The 23,926-nt window shown below is 42.3% G+C and overlaps 1 protein-coding gene across 9 annotated transcripts in view; it reads right to left on the bottom strand.

Annotated features, from left to right (window-relative positions):
* KALRN (kalirin RhoGEF kinase) overlaps positions 1 to 23,926 on the bottom strand; it is a 991,119-nt gene that overhangs the window by 226,709 nt on the left and 740,484 nt on the right. For all 9 annotated transcript variants that reach the window (XM_043992602.1, XM_043992601.1, XM_043992603.1 and 6 more), the window contains one exon: positions 8,507 to 8,753. In XM_043992602.1, coding sequence (XP_043848537.1) covers positions 8,507 to 8,753 — 247 coding nt within the window. The remainder of the gene's footprint in view (positions 1 to 8,506; positions 8,754 to 23,926) is intronic.

Raw genomic sequence — 23,926 nt, 5'->3', positions numbered from 1 at the left:
GCCTGGCACATAGTTAACCCTTAACAAAGGCTCGCTGACTTAACTAGATCTGTTCTTAGTTAAATGACCCTGCTTCAGTCTTGCTCTCCTAGTTCCTTCCTAGTCCCCCTGCACCCAAATCTAATCATTTGCTTTTTTTTCCATCTCTGCATTGGATGAACAGTATCTATTACTAAGCCCCTTCCTTTGTCCTGGTGTCTTCTGATCTGCCAGCTATCCCACATGTCTCTGATACCAATTCTAATTCTCAGCTATCCTTTGAGTGGCTATTTGCAGTACAACCCCAACTATATCAAAGTTAACCTATGGATGATGTAGAAAAAGCACCGCAAAAGACTTAAAATATAACCCAAATGCCAGTTATCAACCTCACTGTCCTCATTGTTACTGAGCACTGACAACATTTGCTAGGAGCTGACAATTCCAGATTTTGACTCAATTTCCCACCTGCTGATACAGTTGAGCCCAAGCTTCTAAGCAAAGCTTCTCCTTTCTCAGTTGAACTAAGAGGGGTCTCTTCAATACTTCCTTATGGAAGGAAGACTGTAGAAAGATGATCACAGTTTCACAAGAACCATCCCTCTTTTCATTTAAAACAACAGGAATATAGGGTAAATTATAGCAGGTGTACCTAAGGTTAGTGAAGGACATACAGCAGGTTCTTAATAAATGTTTGTAGATTGACTGACACATAAAAATTAATCACAGAATCATGGAATCTCAAACTTGTAAATGGTGTTAGAACTTATAACTGTCCCCTCGATTTTATGGATAAGAAAACTGAGGCCCAGAGAATAAAGTGATTTGTTCTTTATCATGAATGCAAGAGTCACCAACAGCAGGCTTAGAATCAGGAACCACAAATTGCTCAGAGGCAAAGTTTCACAGAAGTGGTCTGTGCCTCTTTCCTCCTCAGTTTATCCCCTTGCTGCCTTGCAATCGAGGGGCAGAATCATGTCTAGATATCTTGGAGCCTAGGGAGGTCAGCCTCCCCTTCCTGATTTCAGTGTGGTACAGTGGAAAGAACATCGTGTCTGTTCACAGAAGACTAGGGTTCAAATCCTGCCTTAGGCCCTCACTACGTGGCTGACTTTGGACCTAGGCAAGTTCGTTCCCCACCACAGACAGGCCTAACTTTTCCTCATCTGTAAAATGAGGAGTTTGGACTAAATGATCAATAAGGGCCCCTCTAACTCTAGATTTATGACCATATTTCAATTCTAGCCTCCAAGTAGTATTGAAGCCTCAAAACAAAGAAAAAACCCACTTTCATTTAGGTACTATCTGTTGTAAATAGATCCGCACCACCAGCCTGCTTGCTTATTTTGTTCCCATTCCTTCTAGGTTCTCAGGAGAGAGATTAAGGGATGAGAATGGACTGGCCATCCTTCATCTTTCTTGCAGGATACAAGGGAATTGCAGTAATGCAACTTACCATCGCCATCTAGTGGCAAAAAGAGAGAAGTTGGGCTCTTTCTGTGAATACAGAACTAAGAAACCAAAGGGACTTTCCCAAACAATGTCAGTAGGTTGTTGGTGTGGAAAGCCAGGATTTAAATCAGGGGCTTTTGGGGAGGCTAGGTGGCGCAGTGGATAGAGCACCGGCCCTGGAGTCAGGAGTACCTGAGTTCAAATCCGGCCTCAGACACTTAACACTTACTAGCTGTGTGACCTTGGGCAAGTCACTTAACCCCAATTGCCTCACTTAAAAAAAAAATAAATCAGGGGCTCTTAACCTTTTTCATGTCATGGATCCCTTTGTCAGTCTGATGAATCCTATGGGTTCCTTCTCAGAATAATTTTTTAAATAACTGAAGGAAATGCTCAATTTCAGTTAGAAGTTAGTAATGATAACAGCTAGTTGTGCTATAAGGTCTGCAGAGTGCTTTACAAATATTATCTTGTTTGGTCCTCAAAGTAACCCTGGGAGGTAGGTGCTATTATTATCATCACCATTTTATAGATGAAGAAATCCCTTTCTCACATTAGGAGATACCCCTTCTTCCTTGCCAAGGTCAAACTCTCTATGTCAAAAATGATCCAATTTCATACTGTCTTTCTCCAATGGATTGCCCCCTCTATTAACTTACTCATCTTCAATCTTTCCCTCTCTACTGGCTGCCTACAAAAATGCCCATGTCTTCTTCAATGGATTGCTCCCTCTATCATCTCTACTTTCTTACATCTTTAATCTCTCCCTATCTACTGGCTGCTTCCATATTGACTACAAAAATTTCCATCCTCAACAAAACCTGATGATTTGTCCATCCCTGCTATTTATCCTATATTTCTCCTGTCTTTGGTAGCTTATCTCTTTCAGAACACTGAATACATTCAGTGCCTCTACTTTTCTTCTCTCACTTTTAAACTCTGGTTTCTGACTTTGAATTCAAACTGCCCTTACCAGTGTTACCGATGATCTCTTAATTGCCAACTTTAATGGCCTTTTCTCAATCTTCATCCTTCTTGGCTTTTCCTTTGACACTATTGATCACCTTCTTCAGGATACTTTCTTCTCTCCAGGTTCTTAGGTCACTCCTCTTTTTTCTCCTCTTACCTATATGACTTCTCCTCAGTTTTGTTTGCTGGACCTTCATTCAGGTCATACCCACCAACCATAGATGTCCCAGGCTCTGTCCTGGGCTCTCTTCTTTTCTCCCTCTATTTCACTTGGTCATCTCACCAGATTCTATGGATTCGCTGAACATCTCTATGCTAATAGCTCTCAAATCTATTTATGTATCCCTAATGTCCCTGCTTACCTCCAGCCTTGCATCTCTGCCTGTCTATTAGACATTTCAAACTATGTCCTGTAGGCATCTTAAACTCAACATGTTCAAAACTGAATTATCTTCCCTTCCCCACTTCCAAATTTCCTTAATACTATCAGGTCTGACCCCCCCTTCCCCCAGGCTTAAAACCCTGATATCATTCTCTCCTCCTCATTCTCTCTCATCCCTCCATATCCAATCTGTTGCCAAGGCCTGTTGATTTTACCTTTGTAAGATTTCTCACACATTCCCCCTTCTCTCTCTCTCTGATACTGCCATCACTCTGGTGCAGGTTCTTACCTCCTCACACCTGAGACTATTGAAATAACTTCCTGGCAGGTCTGCCTGCCACAAGTTGCTCCACTTCTGTCCATCCTCCACTCAGCCACTGAAGTGATTTTCCAAAAGGGCAGATCCCACCATTACACTACCTCACTCAAGAAACTCCAGTGGCTCCCTATGACTTGCCCTCATCCTACTCCCACTCCTACTTTTCCTGTCTTTTTATACTTGACATTCTACCATGTACTCTCCGATCCAGTGAGACTGGACTCCTTTCAATTCCTCAAATAAAACTCCTAGTTTCTGACTCCAGGCATACTGGTTGTTCTCCATGAATGGGATGCTCTTCCTCCTCATATTCACATCATGGCTTCCTTGGTTTTCAAGCCCTAGCCAAAATCCCATCTATAGGAAGTCTTTCCTTATCACTCTCAGTTTTAGTGCCTTCCCTCTGTGGATTATTTTTCATTTATCCTGAATATAGATCATTTGTACATATTTGTTTGCTTGTTGTCTCTCCCATTAGGAGGTGAGCTCTTTGACAGCAGGAACTATTTTTTACCTTTCTTCGTATTCCTAGCACTTTACATGATGACTGGTACATAGAGCATTTTTATTAGGGATTTAGAACATTTTTTCCACAGGACTATTGATAGTTTTGATTTCTTCCTCTGAAAACTGCCTGTGCATATCCTTTCGCCATTTATCAACTGGGCAATGGCTCTTCTTTTCTAAATTTGGCTCAGTTCCCTAAATGAACTGATAAATGAGAACTTTTATCAGAGAAACTTGCTGTAAAAACCCCCCTTCCCCCATTTTCTTATTTTTCTTCTAATTTTGCCTGCATTGGTTTTGTTTGAGCAAATTAAAAAAAAATATGTACTCAAAGTAACCAATTTTACCTCCTGGGAACCTCTCTTTTGTTTGCTTATGAACTTTTTCTCTGTCCCTGGATCTCACAGGTAATTCTTCCATTCTTCTCTAATTTGCCTAAGATATCACCCTTTGGGGCAGCTAGGTGGTGCAGTAGATAAAGCACTGGCCCTGGATTCAGGAGGACCTGAGTTCAAATTTGGCCTCAGACACTTGACACTTACTAGCTGTGTGACCCTGGGCAAGTCACTTAACCCTCATTGTCCCACGCCAAAAAAAAAAAAAAAAAAAGATATCACCCTTTAGGTTTAAATTATATACCCATTTTGAGCTTATCTTGCTATATGGTCTGAGATAGGAGTCTATGACTAGTTTCTGCCAGGCTATTTTCCAGTTTTCCCAGAAATATTTACCAAATAGTGAATTTTTTCTTGCCCCAATGATTGGGATCTTTGGGTTTATCAAACACTAGATTACAGTGCCCATTTGCTTCTATATATTGTGTACTTGATCCATTCCATTGGTCACCCACTCTATTTCTTATCAGTGCTAAATTGTTTTGATGATCACCTCTTTGTAATATAGTTTCAGATCTGGTACTGCTAAGCCCCATTCCTTCACATTTTTCTTTCATTGATTCCCTTGATATTTTTGAAATTCTGTTCCTCATAGAAGATGCTAAATTAATGTTTACTGACTCACTGAGAGTGAGACAGGTTAAAGCAGTAAGCCCAGAATCACACAACTACTGTATATGAGTAAATTTGAACTCAGGTCTTCCTGACTCCAGGTTCAATGCTCTGTCTACTGCACTATCTAGATATGAAAAAATGATCTATTTTTTCTCATTCAAGTTCATGGATCCTCTGAAAATTATCTCACCACCCACTGTGGGTGTGTGAACTCTAGGTTAAGAACTTCTGGTTTAAACGATTCTTCACCTGGCAGAGTTGTATAAAAAGCATTGGGTTTGTAATCTGAGGATCTAGACTTGACTCCTCTGCTACTGACACCCTTAGGTAGAGGAAGCTAGGTGGCACAGTGGACAGAATGTTGCTGGCCTCTGTGTGTCTGACACTATTCAGATACTGACTATCTGTGGGACCCTGTGCAAGTCACTTAATCTCTGTCTGCTTCAGTGTACTCATCTGTAAAATGATAGTACCTACTTCCCAGGGTTCCTGTGAGGATCAAATGTGATAATTATTGTATAGTGATTAGCACAGTGCCTGGCATATAGTAGGTGCTTAATAAATGCTTGGGTTTTTTTTCTTCCTTTCCTGGGTAAGCCCCACTCTTTGTCCCCTTCTTCCCCTACTTCCAGAAAGTTATTTTTTCCAGATCTCTGCTCCTTCATTCATAAAATGAAGGTCATGAACTACATGATTTCTAAGAGTCTATAACTTTAAGGCCTTTGATCCTAATTACAGCAAGAATGCCCTTGTGGCTCTCTGAAAACACAAACATCGTGTGTGTGTGTGTGTGTGTGTGTGTGTGTGTGTGTGTGTGTGTTGGAGGGGTGGGGAAGGAGCTCACCACTTAGACTTAAGTTCTTTGTTGGGCAATGGGCCAGAGAAGGGGCTAACCATAGGTTTCAACATGGTTCCAGAAATTTCTAATGACTCTAATGGGTCTCCTGCCTCCCTCCATCAATCTGGGGGCTCTCTGATGACAATACTGTTATCTCCTCCATCAAACCAGAATCTCCCATAATAATGATAACAAACACAAATCAACCACATCTTCACTTTATGAAAGCAATTCTCTCACAACAACCCTGTGAAGAAGGTAATGCAAGTATGTCCATTTTACAGAACTATGCCTTTTCCTCCTTTCCCTAGTACAGGTCTACACCATGGGCACTGAGCCATTGACTGCTTAACTAATGAGAAAGAGGGATATACAACTGTGAGGTCCTAGAGAGGGTATGGGTTCTGAGATCTTTTACCTCTCTCTCTCTCTCTTTCTCTCTCTCTCTCTCTCTCTCTCTTAATCAATCTATCCATCCATCTATCTAGAATCTGAAACATAAATACCTAACTTCTTTAGGCCACCATTTATTAGCCTGTGAAGTGGTGTTAAATCTACCATTCTAACTATCAGGGCTAAAAACATGAACACTATTAGAGGCAGCTAAGTGGCACAGTGGATAAAGCACTGGCCCTGGATTCAGGATGACCTGAGTTCAAATTTGGCTTCAGACACTTGACACTTACTAGCTGTGTGACCCTGGGCAAGTCACTTAACTCTCACTGCCCTGCAAAAACAAAAAAACAAACCAAAAATACCCCAAACCAAAAACCAACCCCCCCCCCCAAAAAAACCCAACAACAACACATGACCACTATTTAGCTTGGAGTTGAGACTAAATTATTGCTAGAAATTTAGGCAGGATTTGAATTTAGCCAGACATTTAGGTGGATCCATTGTGTATGTGTTTAGACAGTGGTTGGGGAAATGGTCTGGTTTTGGATAGAATTCCCTGGAAAGAGGAGGCTGGGCCTTCTTAAGGAGCACAGAGTATAATCCACAATGAAACCAAGAACAGAAAACTTCAGCCCCCACTCTTTTGCTTTCCTACAATTTTATATTTGCATGTTCATTACAAGGTGTGTGTGGGGGGGCGGGGCAAGGGAGTAATTTATTTCTGTATTTATAGATTCTTCTTCATCTCTGGTAACTTCTGGTCTTTTCTGTTCTTCATATTCATCAGCATTAAAGGACTCATCCCTTACATTCCTGGATACCCAAGCAAGGCTGAACTCAGGGATCCTTTTATGATCCTCTCTATCCTAATCATCCCTGATAGTTGGCCTGGCATTTAGCACCCCCTTCTTAGCACTTAGCTCTTTATTCTTAGTACTTAGTTGAGACAATTTATGAGAAATCTTTGCATATTTCAAAATTATTCCTACATCCCATTCCTATGATAAGCCATTTCCCCTGACCCACATAGCCCACAACTGTGGCCATATGTCACCCCTTCTGTCCAAGGGGTATTTCTAACGTCTTGGTTCCAAGTGACTGAGGCAGATAAGATTCAGAGTAAAAATAGGAGCAGCAAGTCTGGAAGTGACTTTTAAGGGATGACTGCTACAGATATATTAATAAACAGGACCTAGTCTAGGAGGCAGCATGAGGTAATAGAAAGGTCCTCTAATCCATTAACTTGCTAAATAAGAAACTTCCTTTTCTGGTCCCAAATTTTCCTATCCCACTCCCTAACCTGATCCACTAATGGGGTTTCCTATTGCTTCTATAATGAAATATAAATTCCATTTAGAATTTAAAGTGATAGACAACTTGACCTCAATCTATATTTCCAGGCTCACTGGAAGTAACAGATTTATTTCCCTTCCAGCACTATGTAATTTAGTCAAACTGGTCACCTTTCATACAACATTCCATTTCCCATCTCCGTGTGTTTGCACTGGCTGATACCCATTCCTGAAATGCATGCCCTCCTCTTTTCTACCTTCCAGAGTCTCTCTCTCTCTTCCTTCAAGACCCATCTCAAATCCCCCTTTGAAGCACTTTCTGGCCTTTACAATTTCTAGTCCTCTCCTTCCCAAACTACTTTGGATTTAACTACTTTGGTTTTACTTATATTTATTCTCTTGACAATGTATTCTGTATATACTTATATATGTATTTATTGTCTTATCCATTTGAAAGTAGGGATTGTTTCATCCTTTTTACTTGTATCCCTAGTGCCCAGCAAGGTACCTGGAACATAGTTGGTGCTTAATAACTGCTTATTGAATTATTGATCCATAAATTGATGAATCCATAACTAACATGGTTAGACTGACTAACCCTTTCAGTCCCAAGTTCTACGACTGTGGCTTTCCTTGGTTTATACAGATCATGAAACACAAAGAAAAGGAATCAATCGGCTTTGGGAGGCACTTTGGGCGATAGAAAAGAGCCATCCCTGAGGAGCACAGCCCTAAATAAACATCTTTCCATGGCCATATCAATGTGCCTCAGACTCTCCTTGGGTGAGGCCAGGAGGAGGATGGAAAGAGATTGCTTTCATCCCCTTTCCTACCCTTACTTGGCTATTCTATAATTTGTTCTGTAACCCTGACTATGGGACAAATCCTTGGGAGATGAGAGTGGGGAAAGGAGCAAGCAGAGCTTGTGCATGAGCTTTGGCCAAGGATAGATGTTGTGCCTTCTTCATTTAGAATTGTAAAGACTTTAGAGATAATTAAGTTCAATCTCACTTTACAGATGATAAAAACGAGTTCAAGAGAGACTTGCCCAAAGTCACACAGAAGTTAGGAGCAGAACTGAGGTCAGAACACAATGACTCCCAGTCCAGTGTTTGCTACACCTGCTTTTTTAAGGCCTCCTATGCCACTTCCTTTATAATCTGAGTATGGAAAAGAATGATTTCAATAGAGTTAAAATGTAACAGATTCCTGGTTTCAGAGGTAGCTAATTTCCACTGAGTTCTAAATCTGAGACCAGGTAACACAAGGAGGGCAGGCCTCATTTTTCCTTTTGGTCTTTCTCTAATCCCCTATCATCAGCCCCTCTCCCCAGCCTTTCCCCTCACTCCCGATTCTCCCTACCTTTCACCAAGGGGAAGAAGCAGTCCATCTCCACACTACTTCGGGAATGGGATATGCAGAGTGCACTGCTGGGGACCAGACCCTCCTGTGGGGGGCTTCGTTCTGTGGTTCGGACCAGACACCAACCAGGTCGTTCACTGGGTCTCTCCAGTAGCTCTACTGTCTGTCCCACTTGAATGGTCAACTCACTGCTGTGGCCAGCATTGAAGTCCTGGAGCACCACGGTCAGCTCACATCCTCCAGAGAGCTGTGGATGGGGTATGGAGAGGGATAGAGGGTCAGAAGGAGAGGAAGGGAGGGGATTGGAAAGACAAGAATAGAGGGAAAAGGAGAGGGTGGGGAAGGTGGAAGGGAAATAGGGTAGGGGAAGTATGGAAGCAAAAAAGAGATAGGATGCAGGGGGTAGGGTTAGGGAGGATGGTGAAGGGGATTCATTGAAAAAGAGGAGTGTTGGAGAGGAAGGAAGAGAAAAGGGAAAAGTGAAGCAGAGGATCAGGAAGAGGAGGAGATGGGAGAAAGGGTGCAGGGCAGGAGAGAAAAACAAGAAAATGCAAGAAATTAAACAGGGGGCACTCTATCATCCAGACAACCATTCAGACCCAAGGGCCTGGACCCTTCCAGAGTTGCAGTGTTGTTTAGTATTTGTCCTTGGTTGGTTGAAGTTGTTCTTCCTTGTTCTTTTTGCCGAGTCTCCAGCTAAATGTACTTCTAAAAGCCTTCCCAGGCATAATCCTTTAACTCCTCTAAGAGCTTTGCCATTTCCATCCCCATCTGCCTGGTTTTACTGATGTCCATTTCTAACTATATTCCTTATGCCCCCAAGCAGGCGCACACACAGGCACAAGTCCACCAGGATCTTTGGAGGCGATAAGGGAAGAAGGTGATCATAATTTCCTGTTGGTCTTCCATGTCTCTTTGTACTCAGGAGCCTAAAACAGTGCCTGAAGGAGATGCACTAGAGGTTACGGCCTCTAATCAGAGACAAGAGGCAAACAAATAAGTGGGAAACAAATATTCACATGGCTTAGTTGCAGGGGCCTTGGGGAAGGGGTCAGTAAGAAAGAGATTCACTTTTTATTTAGGGGCACAATGTTCCTTTCCCTTCTTCCTGCTGGAACTCCAGCCAGAGAGAGGGATGACACTTTCCCCCAAAACGAATCTTTTTTTATTGAATAGAATTTTATTTTCCAAAATATAAGTAAAAACAAATTTTAACATCAATTAAAAAAAAATTTGTGTTCCAGCTTCTCTTCCTCCTCCATTCCCACCCCCACCCCCTAGAACTCAAGCATTTCAAAATAAGTTATACATGAGTAGTCATGGAAAACATTCCCATGATAGCTAGGTTGTGAGAGAAAACAGTCAACCCCCCCAAAAAAACTTCAGATTGAGGAACTGTCAAAAGGAAAAATTAAAATTAAAAAAATGTGTTTCCATCTATTTTCAGATACTATCACTTCTTTCTCTCTAGATGGGTTGCCATTTTCATAAGTCCTTCAGGGTTATATTGGATCATTGCCTTGCTGAAAAACAGCAGATCATCTTACACTATTGCTGTTATTTTGTATATAGTCCATTTTTGTATATAGTCCATTTCACTCTGCTCCAGGTTTTTCTGATAGCATCCTGTTCATCATAACCTGAATAAAGTACCTTAAACTTGACAAAGAATTTTCTTCATATTAGCCCAGCAAAGTAGGTACCATACGTTTCAAAATGAATCTTGATGCAGAACAAATAAAGCATGGATTGAGAGTGTGGGGAAGAGAAACCAATGTCAACTGGGGGCAAACTGGATTTTCTCAAAAGCATTTAAGATACAGGTACTCAAAGCTTCCAAAATCCCGACCCCACCTTCATTTCCCACTACACCATCACTTCTCTAGTGAAATCTCCAAGTCTATCCACAGATACCACTGTCATCAATAAGCAGTGGGTTTTCCTCTTACACATTGGGGAGGGAATTGAGGAAGGGATGGAATTAGGAGCAAAAAGAGATCAATCATCCATCACTCCAAAGTATAGCCCAGAGCTTACTACCTCTATTACTACCATACAGCACTTCAGAACTCTGTAGTTCTGGTATTCACACATTCATTCATTTGCCATAATTTATTTAAGATCTCAACACACAAAACACTGTGCTATGTGGCCACCAGGATATGGAAATCTGTATGACATAGTTCCTGTCATTAAGAAGATAAGACCAGTACACAAATAAATCTAAAACAAACGAACTTAGGAGGTGAAAAGAAGGGGAGACTCATGGTAGAGTGGAAAGAGAATCTGGGTTCGGATGCTGCCCCTGACTTTGAGCAAGTCATCTAACCTCTCCAGGCCTTAGATTCCTTATGTAGAAAATGAGGGAATTAGGTTAGATGGTCCCCAATGTCCCTTGTGGTTCCAGATCTATAAGCCCATGATCCTCCAAGTGCTAGGAGAATTCAGAGGATGGACAGCTCCCCACTGGCTGGGCTGTGAGTGTGGTATGGGAGCGTCAGCAAAGCTTTCGTGGAAGAGGTGGCATTTGAACTGGGTCTTGAAGAACTGGCAGGGTTTCAACAGGCCAAGGCGGTTAAGGAATGCACTGAAGGCATGAGGAATGGTGCAAAGATGAGGTGGTGGAAAAGTTATAGATGTCTTATGGGAATGGTGAACAGACTAGTTTAGAGTGTAAAGTGTAGGTTACATGAAGAGGAGCTGCATGCACTCCCTGGTATTGGTTTCCATAATCATCATGCTCACAGGAAACATCTTCACCACTGAGCTCATCCTGCAGGATTGTACCAGATTTGGTACTCAAACCTCTTCAGTACCCTTAGTATACTCTGCCCCTCTGATTGGAGGACTGGGGGTCAGAGTGAAGAACTCCCAAAGCATCCATTTAAAGAGGGCTCACAGACTAGCCAGCTTTTCATTTCCCACTAGTAACATTCTGACTAGATTCTACCATGCCCATGTACCAGGTATCTTCTCTTTTCCTCCACCCCATCCTTCAACTTTCTTTTGTATTATCTTACCCCATTACATTATAAGATCTTTGAGGGCAGGATTGTATTTCTTTTTTTTAATAGGCAGTGCTTAGAAGAGTGCTCGACACACAGTAGCTCCTTAATAAATTTTTGTTGACTAACTGAGAAAGGCTGAAATGATAGGGAGGCAATAGACAGTAGAGGGTTTTGAATGACAGGGTAAGGAGTTTACATTTATTTAGTAGGAAATGGGGAGGCGCTGACAGTTTTTGAGCAGGGAAGTGCTGCAATCAGTTTTGGTCCTGGGAAGATTAAGAAGCTCAGAGACACAGGCTAATAGACATTAGATTGCTAGAGTTAGAAGAGCCATTAGTCTAATTTCTTCAATTTACAGATGAGAAAATTGAGGACATAGTCAATTTCATGCACTTCCTGAATGATAAAACCTGGGCTTATATTCAGGTCTTCTGCCTCTTAAGTCCATTGCTTTTTCAACGGTCTAGTAGAAAGAGTACTGGCCTGAGACCCAATAGATCTGAGTGCTTGTCCAAAACCACCATGAAGGTCTCTTGTACTTCTAATAGTCTTAGATAATAATCTGATTTGGGTGTGTATGTATGAAATGAAATAAACTGCAAGGAGAGACTGGAGCAAGAAGACTGGTTAGCAGGTTATTGCAGTAGGTGAGAGTAAATGAGTATCAGAGTGAAGATGGAGACAGCAGGAAGGTTATTGAAAGGATGGATAGGAGAACTACTTCACAGCTAAAACGGACAGGACTTGTAAACTGATTAAGAGGAATTATGGTAAAATGCAAAGAGCATTGATTGTGGAGTCAGAGGATCTGGGTTTGGCTCTCGGCTTTGCTATTTACTGCCTGGTGACTATTGTCATGTGTAACATGAGGGGGTTACACTGGATACTTCTAAGGTCCCTCCCTGCCCTAAATCTAGGGTCCTGTGATCAATGATTCTATGACTGGATATAGAACAAGAAGATGAGGTCAAGCATGACTCGGAAAATTCGAGCCTGGGTGACTGAGAGAACAGTGGTATCATGAATAGAAACAGAAAAGTTAGGAGGAGTCCACAGCCAACTTGAGACACTCCTCAACCCCCTCAGGTGTCCTTGCCATGGTAATTTCGGGTGATGAATCAGACTGAATGACACTGGAAATATGCACCAAGCTCTATCTCAGGAACAGAGTCTGTCTATTTTGCTAAAGACATTTCCTTAAGTGGGAGTTGCATTACAGCAGATTGAGTAGCTGCCAGATAGTCACTACTGTGGAGGTGGGGGATGGGGAAAATGACTTTATTAATTCATTTTTTCTCCATCATCAGACTTTTCTGGGTACCATGAAACTCTGAGGCTACCTTTTCCATTTTTTTCTTTTATCTCTTCCATCCTTTTTCTTTTTTTCCTCTTCTTCCTTTCCCATACATTTCCCCTTCTGTCCTCTTATTTTTTCATTCTTCTTCCTATTTCTTCCCCTTCCTTCTCCTTCTTTCCCTACCTCTTCATCTTTTTCCTTCTCATTTTCTCCCCCAACTATAATCTAGCCCCAACTTTTCACCGCTGCATTGTCATTTTTCTTTTTCCCTCCTTCTCCTTCTCCTCCCCAGATCCTGACCTATCTTCCCTTTTCTCCTCCCCTTCCTACCTGTTTTCACTCCCCTAGTCCCTAGACCAGGGTGGTGAATCTTCTCTAAAAGGCATAAAGTAACTTAAATATGGGGGCTGCAATGTCCTTCTCTATTTCTATTTCTCCTTTAGGGAGAGCCTGAGCCTTCAGGTATTTTGCCTGTTGTGGTGGGGACTATACTCAGAGCCTGTCCCACTTGGCCCTAGAACAAAGTCAGTTACAGATACTTACAGAGCTTGACACAGAAGGGGAACACAGAGAAGGCACATGTAGAAAGAAATAACATTCTTCTATTTTCCTGGACACACAAAGGGCAGAAGAAAGCACTTCCTTCTCGGGTGGCCAGGCTTCAGTCGCTTGTAGCTCTCTGGCCCTCAAGAGCAGTGTAAACACTCAAACTTCCCCCAGGCATGGGGCCTATTGTGTTCTATGGAAGTTACAGCCTTACCACATTTTATTCGATTTTATTCGATTCTCCCCGTTCTCTCCACCCCCCCCCCCTCCGCCCCCTGCAAAGGGCCAAGGAGTGGCTGTAGTTTGTAGTTTGTGGCTGTAGTTTGGCTTAGCAGGCAAGGAGGAAATCCAGGTTTCTGAAGAGACACACTAACACACCACTAGGTGGCCTTATCTGCCTTGCTTATGTGCTCCAAGCAAACAAAGGTGGCTCCAGGAAGAGAGACAGAAATCAGCAATAGAAGACCAAGACTCCTGGTTATGGACACACAGAGCCAAGGTCTTAACTTAAACAGGTGGGACGGCTGCTGACACTGAGTCCAGTGGAAGCCCTTAGTAGCTGTTCAATAATCCCTCTTTCATCTGCCTGCCAATGGAAGAGGTATGGAATAGGTCTATTTCAGAAGGTTTGAAAGGGTATACAGAGGAGCATGCTAACTATGTGCTTGAGAAGAGATCTCCTCAAAGGACCTGGGAGCTGAGAAGCAAGAATATAGAAGAAGGCCTGTATGGGCTAGCTCTTGGGACTAGATTTCACTGGGAGTAGGAGGGTCATTTGAGGTTAGCAGCGGGATGGGCAGGAGGATAGCCAAAATGGGGAAAAGAATTTCAATAGAGGTAGGTCTCCCGATCTTGTCTAATGAAAGACTTGAAGTAATCATCTTTCTCAGCTCTTTATTTCCATTCAGGTAAACATGTAGCATAACAAGACCTAGGATTAGAATCAGAAGATTTGAGTTCCAGTCCCTGCTATGATATTTGTGTGAAACTGTCCATGTCACTTTCCTTCCTTGGGCCTCAGTTTCCTTATTCATAAAATAAAGAGGTTATATTAAGCAATCACTTAATGGGGAGAGCTAGGTGGCATGGTGGATAGAATATTGGCCTTTAAGTCAGGAAGACTCATCTTCCTGAGCTCAAACCTGTCCTCAAACACTTACTAGCTGTGTGGCCTTGGGCAAGTCACTTAACTCTGTTTGCTTTAGTTCCTCATCTGTAAAATGAGCTGGAGAAAGAAATGGAAAATTGTTCCCAAATGGGATCACAAAGAGTTGGACACAACTGAAATGATTTAATAACAAAAGAAATTAAATAATCACACTTCAGTGGAAAAAATACCCACTGACTCTGAAGTTGGAAGACCTGGATTCAAATACCATTTTCTGGCCTGTTCTACCTTGGACAAACCATTTTAATTTAATTTCCCTCAGTTTCCTCATTTGTCAAATGAGGGAATTGGGTTATATGGTCTCTGAAGGCCCTTCCAGCTCTAGACTTGTACTTGTCCTATGATCCCTTCCTGCACGGACACTCCATGAAACCATGAATGTCTAAGACATCCAGTGCATAAGACATTGTGTGATCTCTCCTTGATGATTTCCAGGGATGACAATTCCATGGTTTTTCTATTACAAAAGTATTGCCCATGTTGTTTTTGGCTGAAATTATGTGGTGATTATGTGGGGAAAGAAGGCTTTCTGGGTCTACCCAGAGGATAATTTTTGCTTTTATCCCTATAGACTCAGAGATGCCACAACTGGTTACAACTTGGGGTGATGAGACTATGACTGAGCCCTTTTGGAAGCTCCACGTTCTCAAGAATCCAGATCTTTGTCAAAGTAAGGAGATCTACAGTTGATTCCATGAAAAGTTCTGGTATGAGAGCTGGGTTTGTTCGCCCCTGCTGTCCTGAATTTCTTTTAGTTAAGAGTTCAGGACTTTGATCTCTATTGTCCTCTATAAGAAAACACTAGAAGTTTCCTGTTTAGGATGCAGGAAAGGAGGGAGGAAAGGAAGGGAACATGAACACAAAGAGGGCAGTCTTCCTCTGGGGGAGGCAGCCAACTAATGCTTAAGGATGTAGGTCCTAGGATGCAGGGGACATATGTACAGTAAGAAGCTATAGGGATGTATGGACAAGCCCAGGTGATACCCAGTATCTGCAGAGCTAGGTCCAGGTTCAGGACAAGTAGAGAATGGGCTATAGGCAACAGGTAGAAAGAAACATCTAGGTAGGACAGGCAAAGCTTAAGTGAGAACACAGAAATAGACAATAAACATAGTCAGATTGCTGCATACAAGCAAGGTTAAGATATGCACTGTATAGGCAAGACCAGTGGTAATAAGACCAGTAGAGGCCCAGGTAGAAGCAAGGCTAGCACCTTGGACAGTTCAGTAGAAGCATTGTTCTTTCATCACAGTATGAGGGTTTCCTTGGTTGGCCTTCCCATTCCCACTTAGTGGAACTCTCTGAAGTTTAAAGGACCTTTGACTTATAAATTCTTCCCATCTTGGGAAGGGAGAATATTCTTATGGTATAATGGAACCTGTTTTTGACTTGAAGTCATGAATACTGAGCTCACATTCTGGCTCAGAGACTTAATAGTAATGTGATCATGAGCAAGCTATGTGAACTTTCTGAGCCTCAGTTTCATCATCTTTATATAAAATAGACCTAATAATGTTCACCTACATCATAGGGTGGTCTTAAAAGGTTTTTATAACGTACTATATAAATGTGCTACTATTATTATCATCACCTTTCTTAGGACTAAGTCTTATAGTAGGAGAGCATCAGACCTGAACTCAGAGATTTTCAAATAATCCTGTAGAGTCAGACTCTGGTTGTGTCATGTAAAGTTTTTTTGGGGGGGGGGGCGGGGGGACAATGGGGGTTAAGTGACTTGCCCAGGGTCACACAGCTAGTGTCAAGTGTCTGAGGCCGGATTTGAACTCAGGTCCTCCTGACTCCAGGGCTGGTGCTTTATCCACTGCGCCACCTAGCTGCCCCATGTAAGATTTTTTAAAGGCTAGTGTGGTCTTTGTTTCAAGGTTCTAATTCTTCAAGCTTCCTATATCTTCTCAGAAACAGAGTTAGAGACATGACAACATTAAGGACCCTGATAACATTATTCAAACCCATGAACCAGCTTAATTTAAGCCTAAATAAGGAGGTGGGAAGGAAGTCATGTGTTGGTTGAGTTAATAGGCTCATAGACTTAGAACTGGCAGGAACCTTAAAGGCCTTCTTGTCCAACCCCCTCATTTTACAGATGAGGAACTGGAGCTCAGTGATGGGCAGTAAGTAGATGAGCTCTTCAGAGCAAACCTTTTCCAAATCTTATTTAGTTAAAAGCCAGATGGTGATTTTTGTTAGATTTAAGGCATCACACAAAAAAATGGCCCACAGACAGAGCTCCAGTGATGATTGCTATATTGGAGGATCTTGAAAAATGACCTTCTCATAGATAGGAAGCTAGAGCAATTAATAAGTGATTACTATGTACCAAGCACTGTGCCCATCACACATTTATTTCAATATGCCTGCAACTCTGCCCAAATCTCCTCTAAACTCTAATGTAACTAGGAATATGGCCCTGGCTGTGAATTGTTACCCACTGTCATTCTTGCCAGCCAAAAAGGATACTGTTAGATACAAGGCAACTATCCTAGGTCCCACCTTTCTAGGAAATCAGAGCAAAGCAGAAAATAATGTGGCAGAAGAGACTGATAAAACTAGTCTTGCCTCCAGGACAGACCAGAGAATGAAAATAGCTCATGGTGATAAAAGGCAGAGGAAGTTCCTGAAGAAATTAGGCTAAGTGGTGGCAGAAGGTGAAACATGCCCTTCTCTAAGTCCTATTTAGGGAAGTTTAGAACCAACACCCCTTAGCCCCCCCCCCAAACCCCACCAAGACCTGGAAGGCTTAGATGACCTGTTGCCAGTGTGAAAACCAGGACACAGAAGAGATTTAGCTGGGGAAAAACTGAAGGATCTCAGCAAACCTAAGCATAAATATCTGATTTATCATTCTAGCCCCAAAGCAAACCTTTTAGTTACAGCCTGTGATGAAGCATGCCAGCTAATGAAAATTAATTAGGTGCAGTGCTAATCCTCACACATATTTACAATTCTTTGCCCACCATCAAACAACCACAACCTTTTTTTTATTCCCTCAAATGCAAACCTGGCAGTATCTCCTAAACTCAGATTTGCATCCCTTTTGCTTCTGATTTTTTTCCCACCTGGCTGGTTCACATGACTCTTTTTTACCCACTTATATACTTCCATATTCCCACTGTTCCAAAGAGTCTTTGTCCCCAAGATAAGGATGTTTCTTTCTCCTTCCCCTTTCCTTTTTTTTTTTAAATCAAAGTCCTCTAAAGTCTTTGTAGCCACAGCTCGCCCAGTTTTTCTTCTGAATGGCCTTTGCCAGCAGGCCCCAAAGTCTTTTGTGATGGCATATTTAGAGAACAGGTACTGCTATGTCTCTTTCTCCCAGGAGCTATCTCTTTTGTCCTGGAACTTTGTGTTAGCCTTATCCAGCACTATGTTATTGAATATTTCCCACAGGCCTTCTTGGCTTTGCTCCAAGTCTCTTATTTGTATTCCCTTAAAGATCTTTTTAGTATTCTTATCCTCTAATAAATTGATTTGCATTTTATGGGAAGTAAGCATGGATCTTTTACAAAATATAATTTTCTTAGTTTTTCTTTCAGGGTCTCTATCAACCAACAAGCATTTATTAAACTCCTATTGTATCCCCAGTGCTAGGGACTGGAGATACCAAGACAGAAATGTAGGAATGTTTGCCCCCAAGGAGTTCAAGATGGCCAATGCATGGGTTCACCACTCCCTTTTTATAGGTCAACATTCCCCACTTTCTCTTCCTCTCCCCATATCAGCAAAGCACTCATTATCCTCTCCAGTTTTTCAACATCAGCCGATGAAATATAAAGCAGGTCTCTCAATCACTGGCCTCTTCTGACTTATTACCATTGAAACACAAAATATACTGTAAAACCACTGTGTGGTGATTGTTAACATGCAACTCTCCACCCAATCTTAGCTTCCAAATTTCACTCATATTCATATTTTCTCTTCATCCTCCTTCTTTTACATTTATCTGCCCATTCCTTTTCAAGTCTCTTTTTATCTCTCTATCTTTTCTAATTTATCTATCCATTCATCTCTCTCTCTCTCTCTCTCTCTCTCTCTCTCTCTCTCTCTCTCTCTCTCTCTCTCCTCTTTCCTTCTGAAGGGTTTGCTTAAACATTTTTCTAGCTCATGACCTACTCTTGTTTCTTTGATGATCTGATTCCCTCAGGCCAACTCAACCTTTGTTCTTTTATTCTTGCAGCTTTAAATTTTGTCTTGTGTCTGTTTTTTGTCACAGCTCATATTTCTCATGGGGGCACCATCTATTGGGCTTGGAGTTGGGAAGACCTGAACACAAATTCAGCCTCAGACACTAAGCTGTGTGACCCTGGGCAAGTCATGGAACTTCTTTCAGTTTCATCTGTAAAATAAGAGGGTTGGACTCCAAAGTCCCTTCCAGCTCTAAATCTATAATCCTTTGAAAATGTATTCTTTCACTGCTACTAGCAAAGTTCCTACCTTGTCTCAGACTATATACAACCCTATCTTTGTCAGCTGTGTGCTCAACCCCTCTTAAATATGTTTTATATTTCCTTTGGGGTAGACCCATAGACTAACAACAACAATAACAACAATAATACCTAGCATTTTGCAAAGTGCTTAAAAATATTCTCATTTTATTCACTTAACTTTAAGAGTAAAGTGCTATTATTATCTCCACTTTATGGAGGAGGAAACTGAAGCATGCAGAGGTCAAGTGACTTGAGCAGGGTCACACAATTAATAAATGTCTGAGGCTGGGTTTGAACTTAGATCTTCCTGAGTCTAGGTCCAGCACTCTGTCCATTATGCCATTTAGCATCCTCTAAGTAGTCAGGGTATACTGTATGCACCCAATCGTGTCTTATTTCTCTAGTCACTTTCATTCCTTTCTGCCTTCCCTCCCTTCCATTGCCCCCCTTCCCCAAGACTGGGAAGGCTGGTTCACATATGCGAATGGTTTATTAGACATTCTCTACCTGCACATAGTTCTGAGTGGAAAATCATGGCTTAAGCAAAAGCCTCTCTTTGACCTAGACTTAATCAACACCTTCCATGGATCCCTCCTCTGACGTCTTTCATTTGTCCCCTTAATCTCACCAAGCAATCAGCTATTTTCTTCCCTGTTTATGATGCATCTCTGGACTCCATGTATCATGTTTCCTGGACCATCTGGTTCTTTCTTAGCCGTCAGAGTTTCCACTGCATTTGGGAGCCAACACCCACACTGTCAAAGAGAATCTAGCTCATGGAGCCCTAGCCGTGGGTACCAATGGGCCATTGGCCTCTCTGTACTGGCTACTGCTGGTGAGGGCAGTGCAAGCATTGTGTGTGTGTGTGTGTGTGTGAGAGAGAGAGAGAGAGAGAGAGAGAGAGATCTGGGGCAGGGGCAGTTACTCCTTTTCCTTAACAAACCTGACAAATTCTGGGATAGGACAGAAAAACTAGAGCTCCCCAAATCTGAAGGTTTCCTGTTGGGGAGGAAACAGAAGCAGATGGGGGTGGAGGGGAGGAGAAGCTATTGAAATAAATCAGCAGTGTCCTCAGACAGGGAGAGGGAAGAGAAGAGCTTGAAGCTATCCAGAACATTCCAGCTGAATCCCTCATGCAAACAAAGCCTGCAGTCGAGGGCTGGGAGTCTGAGTCCCAAGGGAATCAAGAAGTAGACAAGAGAACATTTTCTCAAATGTGGAAAGTGCTTTCAAATGGCCATTATCCAGGTGTGGAGAAATCTGTGCAAAACAGTCACTGGAGAGATGAACACAGGAAGTTGGGTGGGTGGGAAGCCACTGATGGCCCTTCCCTGCATGCTACCAGGGTAGAACAATAGAACTGCTGGGGCCGGAAGGAACTTCACAATCACTATGTCTACCTCTTTCATTTTACAGATTGGAAACTGAGGCCAGGAGAAACCATAGGATAAACATATTGGATCACAGCTTTACAGCTCGAAAGGACACCAGGGATCATCTCCTTTTTTAGAAAATGAAGCCAGGGGCAGCTAGGTGGCACAGTGGATAGAGCACCGACCCTGGATTCAGGAGGACCTGAGTTCAAATCCGACCTCTGACACTTGATACTTACTAGCTGTGTGACCCTGGGCAAGTCACTTAACCCTCATTGCCCAGCAAAAAACAAACAAACAATCAAACAAACAAAAAAACCCCAAAGCTTGACCAAGGTCATGCAGCTAGTTAGTGGCAGATGTAGGATCAGAGGGTGGTGCAGTGTAATGGAAAGAGCCCTGGATTTGGAGTCAGAGGCTTTGAGTTCAAATCCTATCTCTTCCACTTGTTCTTTTTGTGACCTTGGGCAACTCAATCAAAGAAGTATTTATTAAGTACATTTCTGTGTCGAGTGCCATGCTGGGGATACAAAAGCCAAAGTAAAAACAAAAATAGTACCTGTCTTTATGGGACTTGCATCTTACTTACTCATTATGCTTCAGTTTCCCCATCTATAAAATGAGGTGTTTGGAATAGTTAGGGGCCCTTGCTGTTCTAAAGCAATGATCCTATGAACAGAGGACTCCCAGATCCCAATCTGCACAGTGCCACTCAACACCGATCAAGTCTACTTGATCCTGGATAATCTATTCATTTATAGTGTTTCTGATAGGATAAGAGACAAAGGGAGGAGGACTGACACGTGGGCACACAATGGAGGTGTGGCTCAGTGACTGTTAGGCAGATCTTCAATAGGTCCAGCAGGTGGCTGATTCTAATCAGCACCCAATTTAAACAGTTTCCCGGCAAGGGGAGGGTTTGAGTCCAAATGCAATGATATTGAAAACAAAATAAGGAAGCATGCAGGCAGCCATTGTCTTTCATGCCAAGATGGAACCTGCAGAGGTCATTTTGTCCATCCTTTGGTTGGGTAAGGGTAAGATCCATCTTGTTCTCCAGAGGCAGATGGGAAAGGAGAATCCAAGGTGTCCTCTGGCTTACTGGTTTCAGAGCTAACACGATTTCCAGCGAGGAAAGGCATGACCCCTATTATCCTGCTCTTTGGTTTTCATATCTAAAAACTAAAATCATGTCCAGAACCATTCTGCATGGACGAGCAAGCATGGGTACTTGAGCAGTTTAGGAAGAGGCAAAGAGAGGAAATGAGAGTCCTTTGCAGTGGAGAGAGCACCGGCCTTGGAGTCAGGAGTTCAAATCTCACCTCAGACACTTACTAGCTGTGTGGTCCTGGGCAGGTCACTTAACCCCAACTATCTTAAAAAACATCCGGGGCCATCTCCAGTTGTCCTGATGTGTATCTTACCACTGGACCCAGATGGCTCTGGAGGAGAGAGTGAGGTTGGGGACCTTGCACAGCCCTCCCTCACTTTTTTTTTTTTTTTTTTTTAGTGAGGCAGTTGGGGTTAAGTGACTTGCCCAGGGTCACACAGCTAGTAAGTGTTAAGTGTCTGATGCCGGATTTGAAATCAGGTACTCCTGACTCCAGGGCCGGTGCTCTATCCACTGCGCCACCTAGCTGCCCCTCCTCACTTTCAACAAGAATAACAATCAACAAAAACAAGTAAGAGATCTTATGACTGTCAGTAAAAGATCAACTTCTTCTGATCTGATAAGATTAACTAGTTTTGGTCTGTCCCCTCCATTGTATTCTATACTGGTGTTCCTACCAAAACAAATAAACAAACAAAACCCAACAAAACAAAACAAACATCTCTTGGAGTTTATATTGATGCAAATAAGCTTTCCAAAAGTTTTCCGGAAAGCCTTCAGTGCAAATAGAAAGGGTAGCTTGACTGGGGCAATAAAATGAAGAACTTGGAGTCAAGAGAACCTGGGTTGGGTTCCTACTTCCTCTGATGCTTACTAGATGCATAAACATAGATAAGCCTCTCTGGCCTCACTTTGTTCATCTATAAAATGGGAATAATAACAGCTATAAAAACCTGCCTCACAGGATTGTTGTGAGGCTCAAATAAGATAATGAGAGAACTGGGAACTCAATTTGCCTTGCAAATTTTAAAGCCCCACATAAACTTCAGCTACTATTATTATTATTTCAATAAAATTTATATATATATCTTTTGTTTTTGTATCACCTTTATTTATGAACATATATCTCCCTCTCCCTAACTCAGTGAGTCATTTCCTATAACAAAGAATAATTTAAAAAAAGAAAGGAAAAAGCACTTCAGGAAACCAACCAACACATTCACTGGGTCTGATGGTATGTGCATTGTTCCACCCTCACAGTCCCAACAATCCTATGAGGTAGAAGTTATGGGGATTATTATTCCCATTTTATACAGGTGAGCAAAACTGAGGCTTAGGGAGTTTAAGTGGTTTTCTCATAACTTGTATGTAGCAACAGGTCCTCTTTCTGTCTTTTCCCCATCACCCAGAGCTCCATGAAAATCCTACAAGTGGGGAAGGAGGAGAGAGACACAAACCTGTCCTGACTGTCACTGGGCCAGATTCCTGTCATCTAGATCAGTCCTCAACCATCGCAAACTTGTCACCTGTGGCTACCATTGTCACATCTCTTCAATGTTATTTTCTTCTCCCCACATCCTGAGTCCCCCCTTCCCCTTCTTTGGGCATGACAGTCAGATAACATCTTAATTCCTAGCTTTGCTGCAATAAGCCAACATACTTGGGGAACATCTGCCTCTCTAACTTCTCTAGTCACACTACTTGGCCTCATCTTCTTGGGGTGGACAGTGACAGTGCTGGCTCAACTTCACTTAGAAGTGGGAGCATAACTCATTAAAATTGTGCCAAGACTTGCTATTGGCTGAGAACGTGTGTCTTGACGCCTAGTAATGTACTGAGGGCATAAAGATAATTGAAAAAGTACCTGTGATGAGAAACATCTCAATCTTTCTGTATATAAACCAGTCCTATTTTGTGGAGTCCATTAATTGTTGGTAGGATTTGCCATCATTCTGGAACCTATGCTCCCCATTCTAATGTTTTTGTTATTAGTTGTGTCTGAATCCATTTAGGATTTTCTTGACAAAGATACTGGAGTGCTTTGCCATTTCCTTCTCCAGATCAATTTACAGCTGAGGAAATGGAGGCAAACAGGGTGAAGTGATTTGCTCAGGGTCACACAGTGAAGTAAGTGCCTGAGGCCAGCTCTGAACTTGGGTCCTCCTGACAACAGGCACTCTATCCATTGTGCTACCTAGCTGCCCCTGCTACAAGGCAGATATTTAGTAAATGTTTGTTGATTGTTTGCAGATTATGTCAAACAAAATTTGAAGAAGCTGAGAATATTTAGCTTGGAGGGGAAAGGACTTCAAGGGGACATTTCCACTCTTCTTATACTTTAAACCTCCTCCTCTCCTTGGGTACTGTTTGATCCAGTGACATGCTTCCTGGCTGTTCCATGGACAAGACAGCTCATCTGTCTGCTCTGGACATCTTCAGTGACTGCCCTCTCTGCTCTTCCTCATCTGTACCTCT

The sequence above is a fragment of the Dromiciops gliroides genome, chromosome 3, assembly GCF_019393635.1.
Source record: "Dromiciops gliroides isolate mDroGli1 chromosome 3, mDroGli1.pri, whole genome shotgun sequence".
NCBI lineage: Eukaryota > Metazoa > Chordata > Mammalia > Microbiotheria > Microbiotheriidae > Dromiciops > Dromiciops gliroides.
Note: the sequence above shows the minus strand (reverse complement) of the source record. Positions and strands in the feature narration are given on the sequence as shown.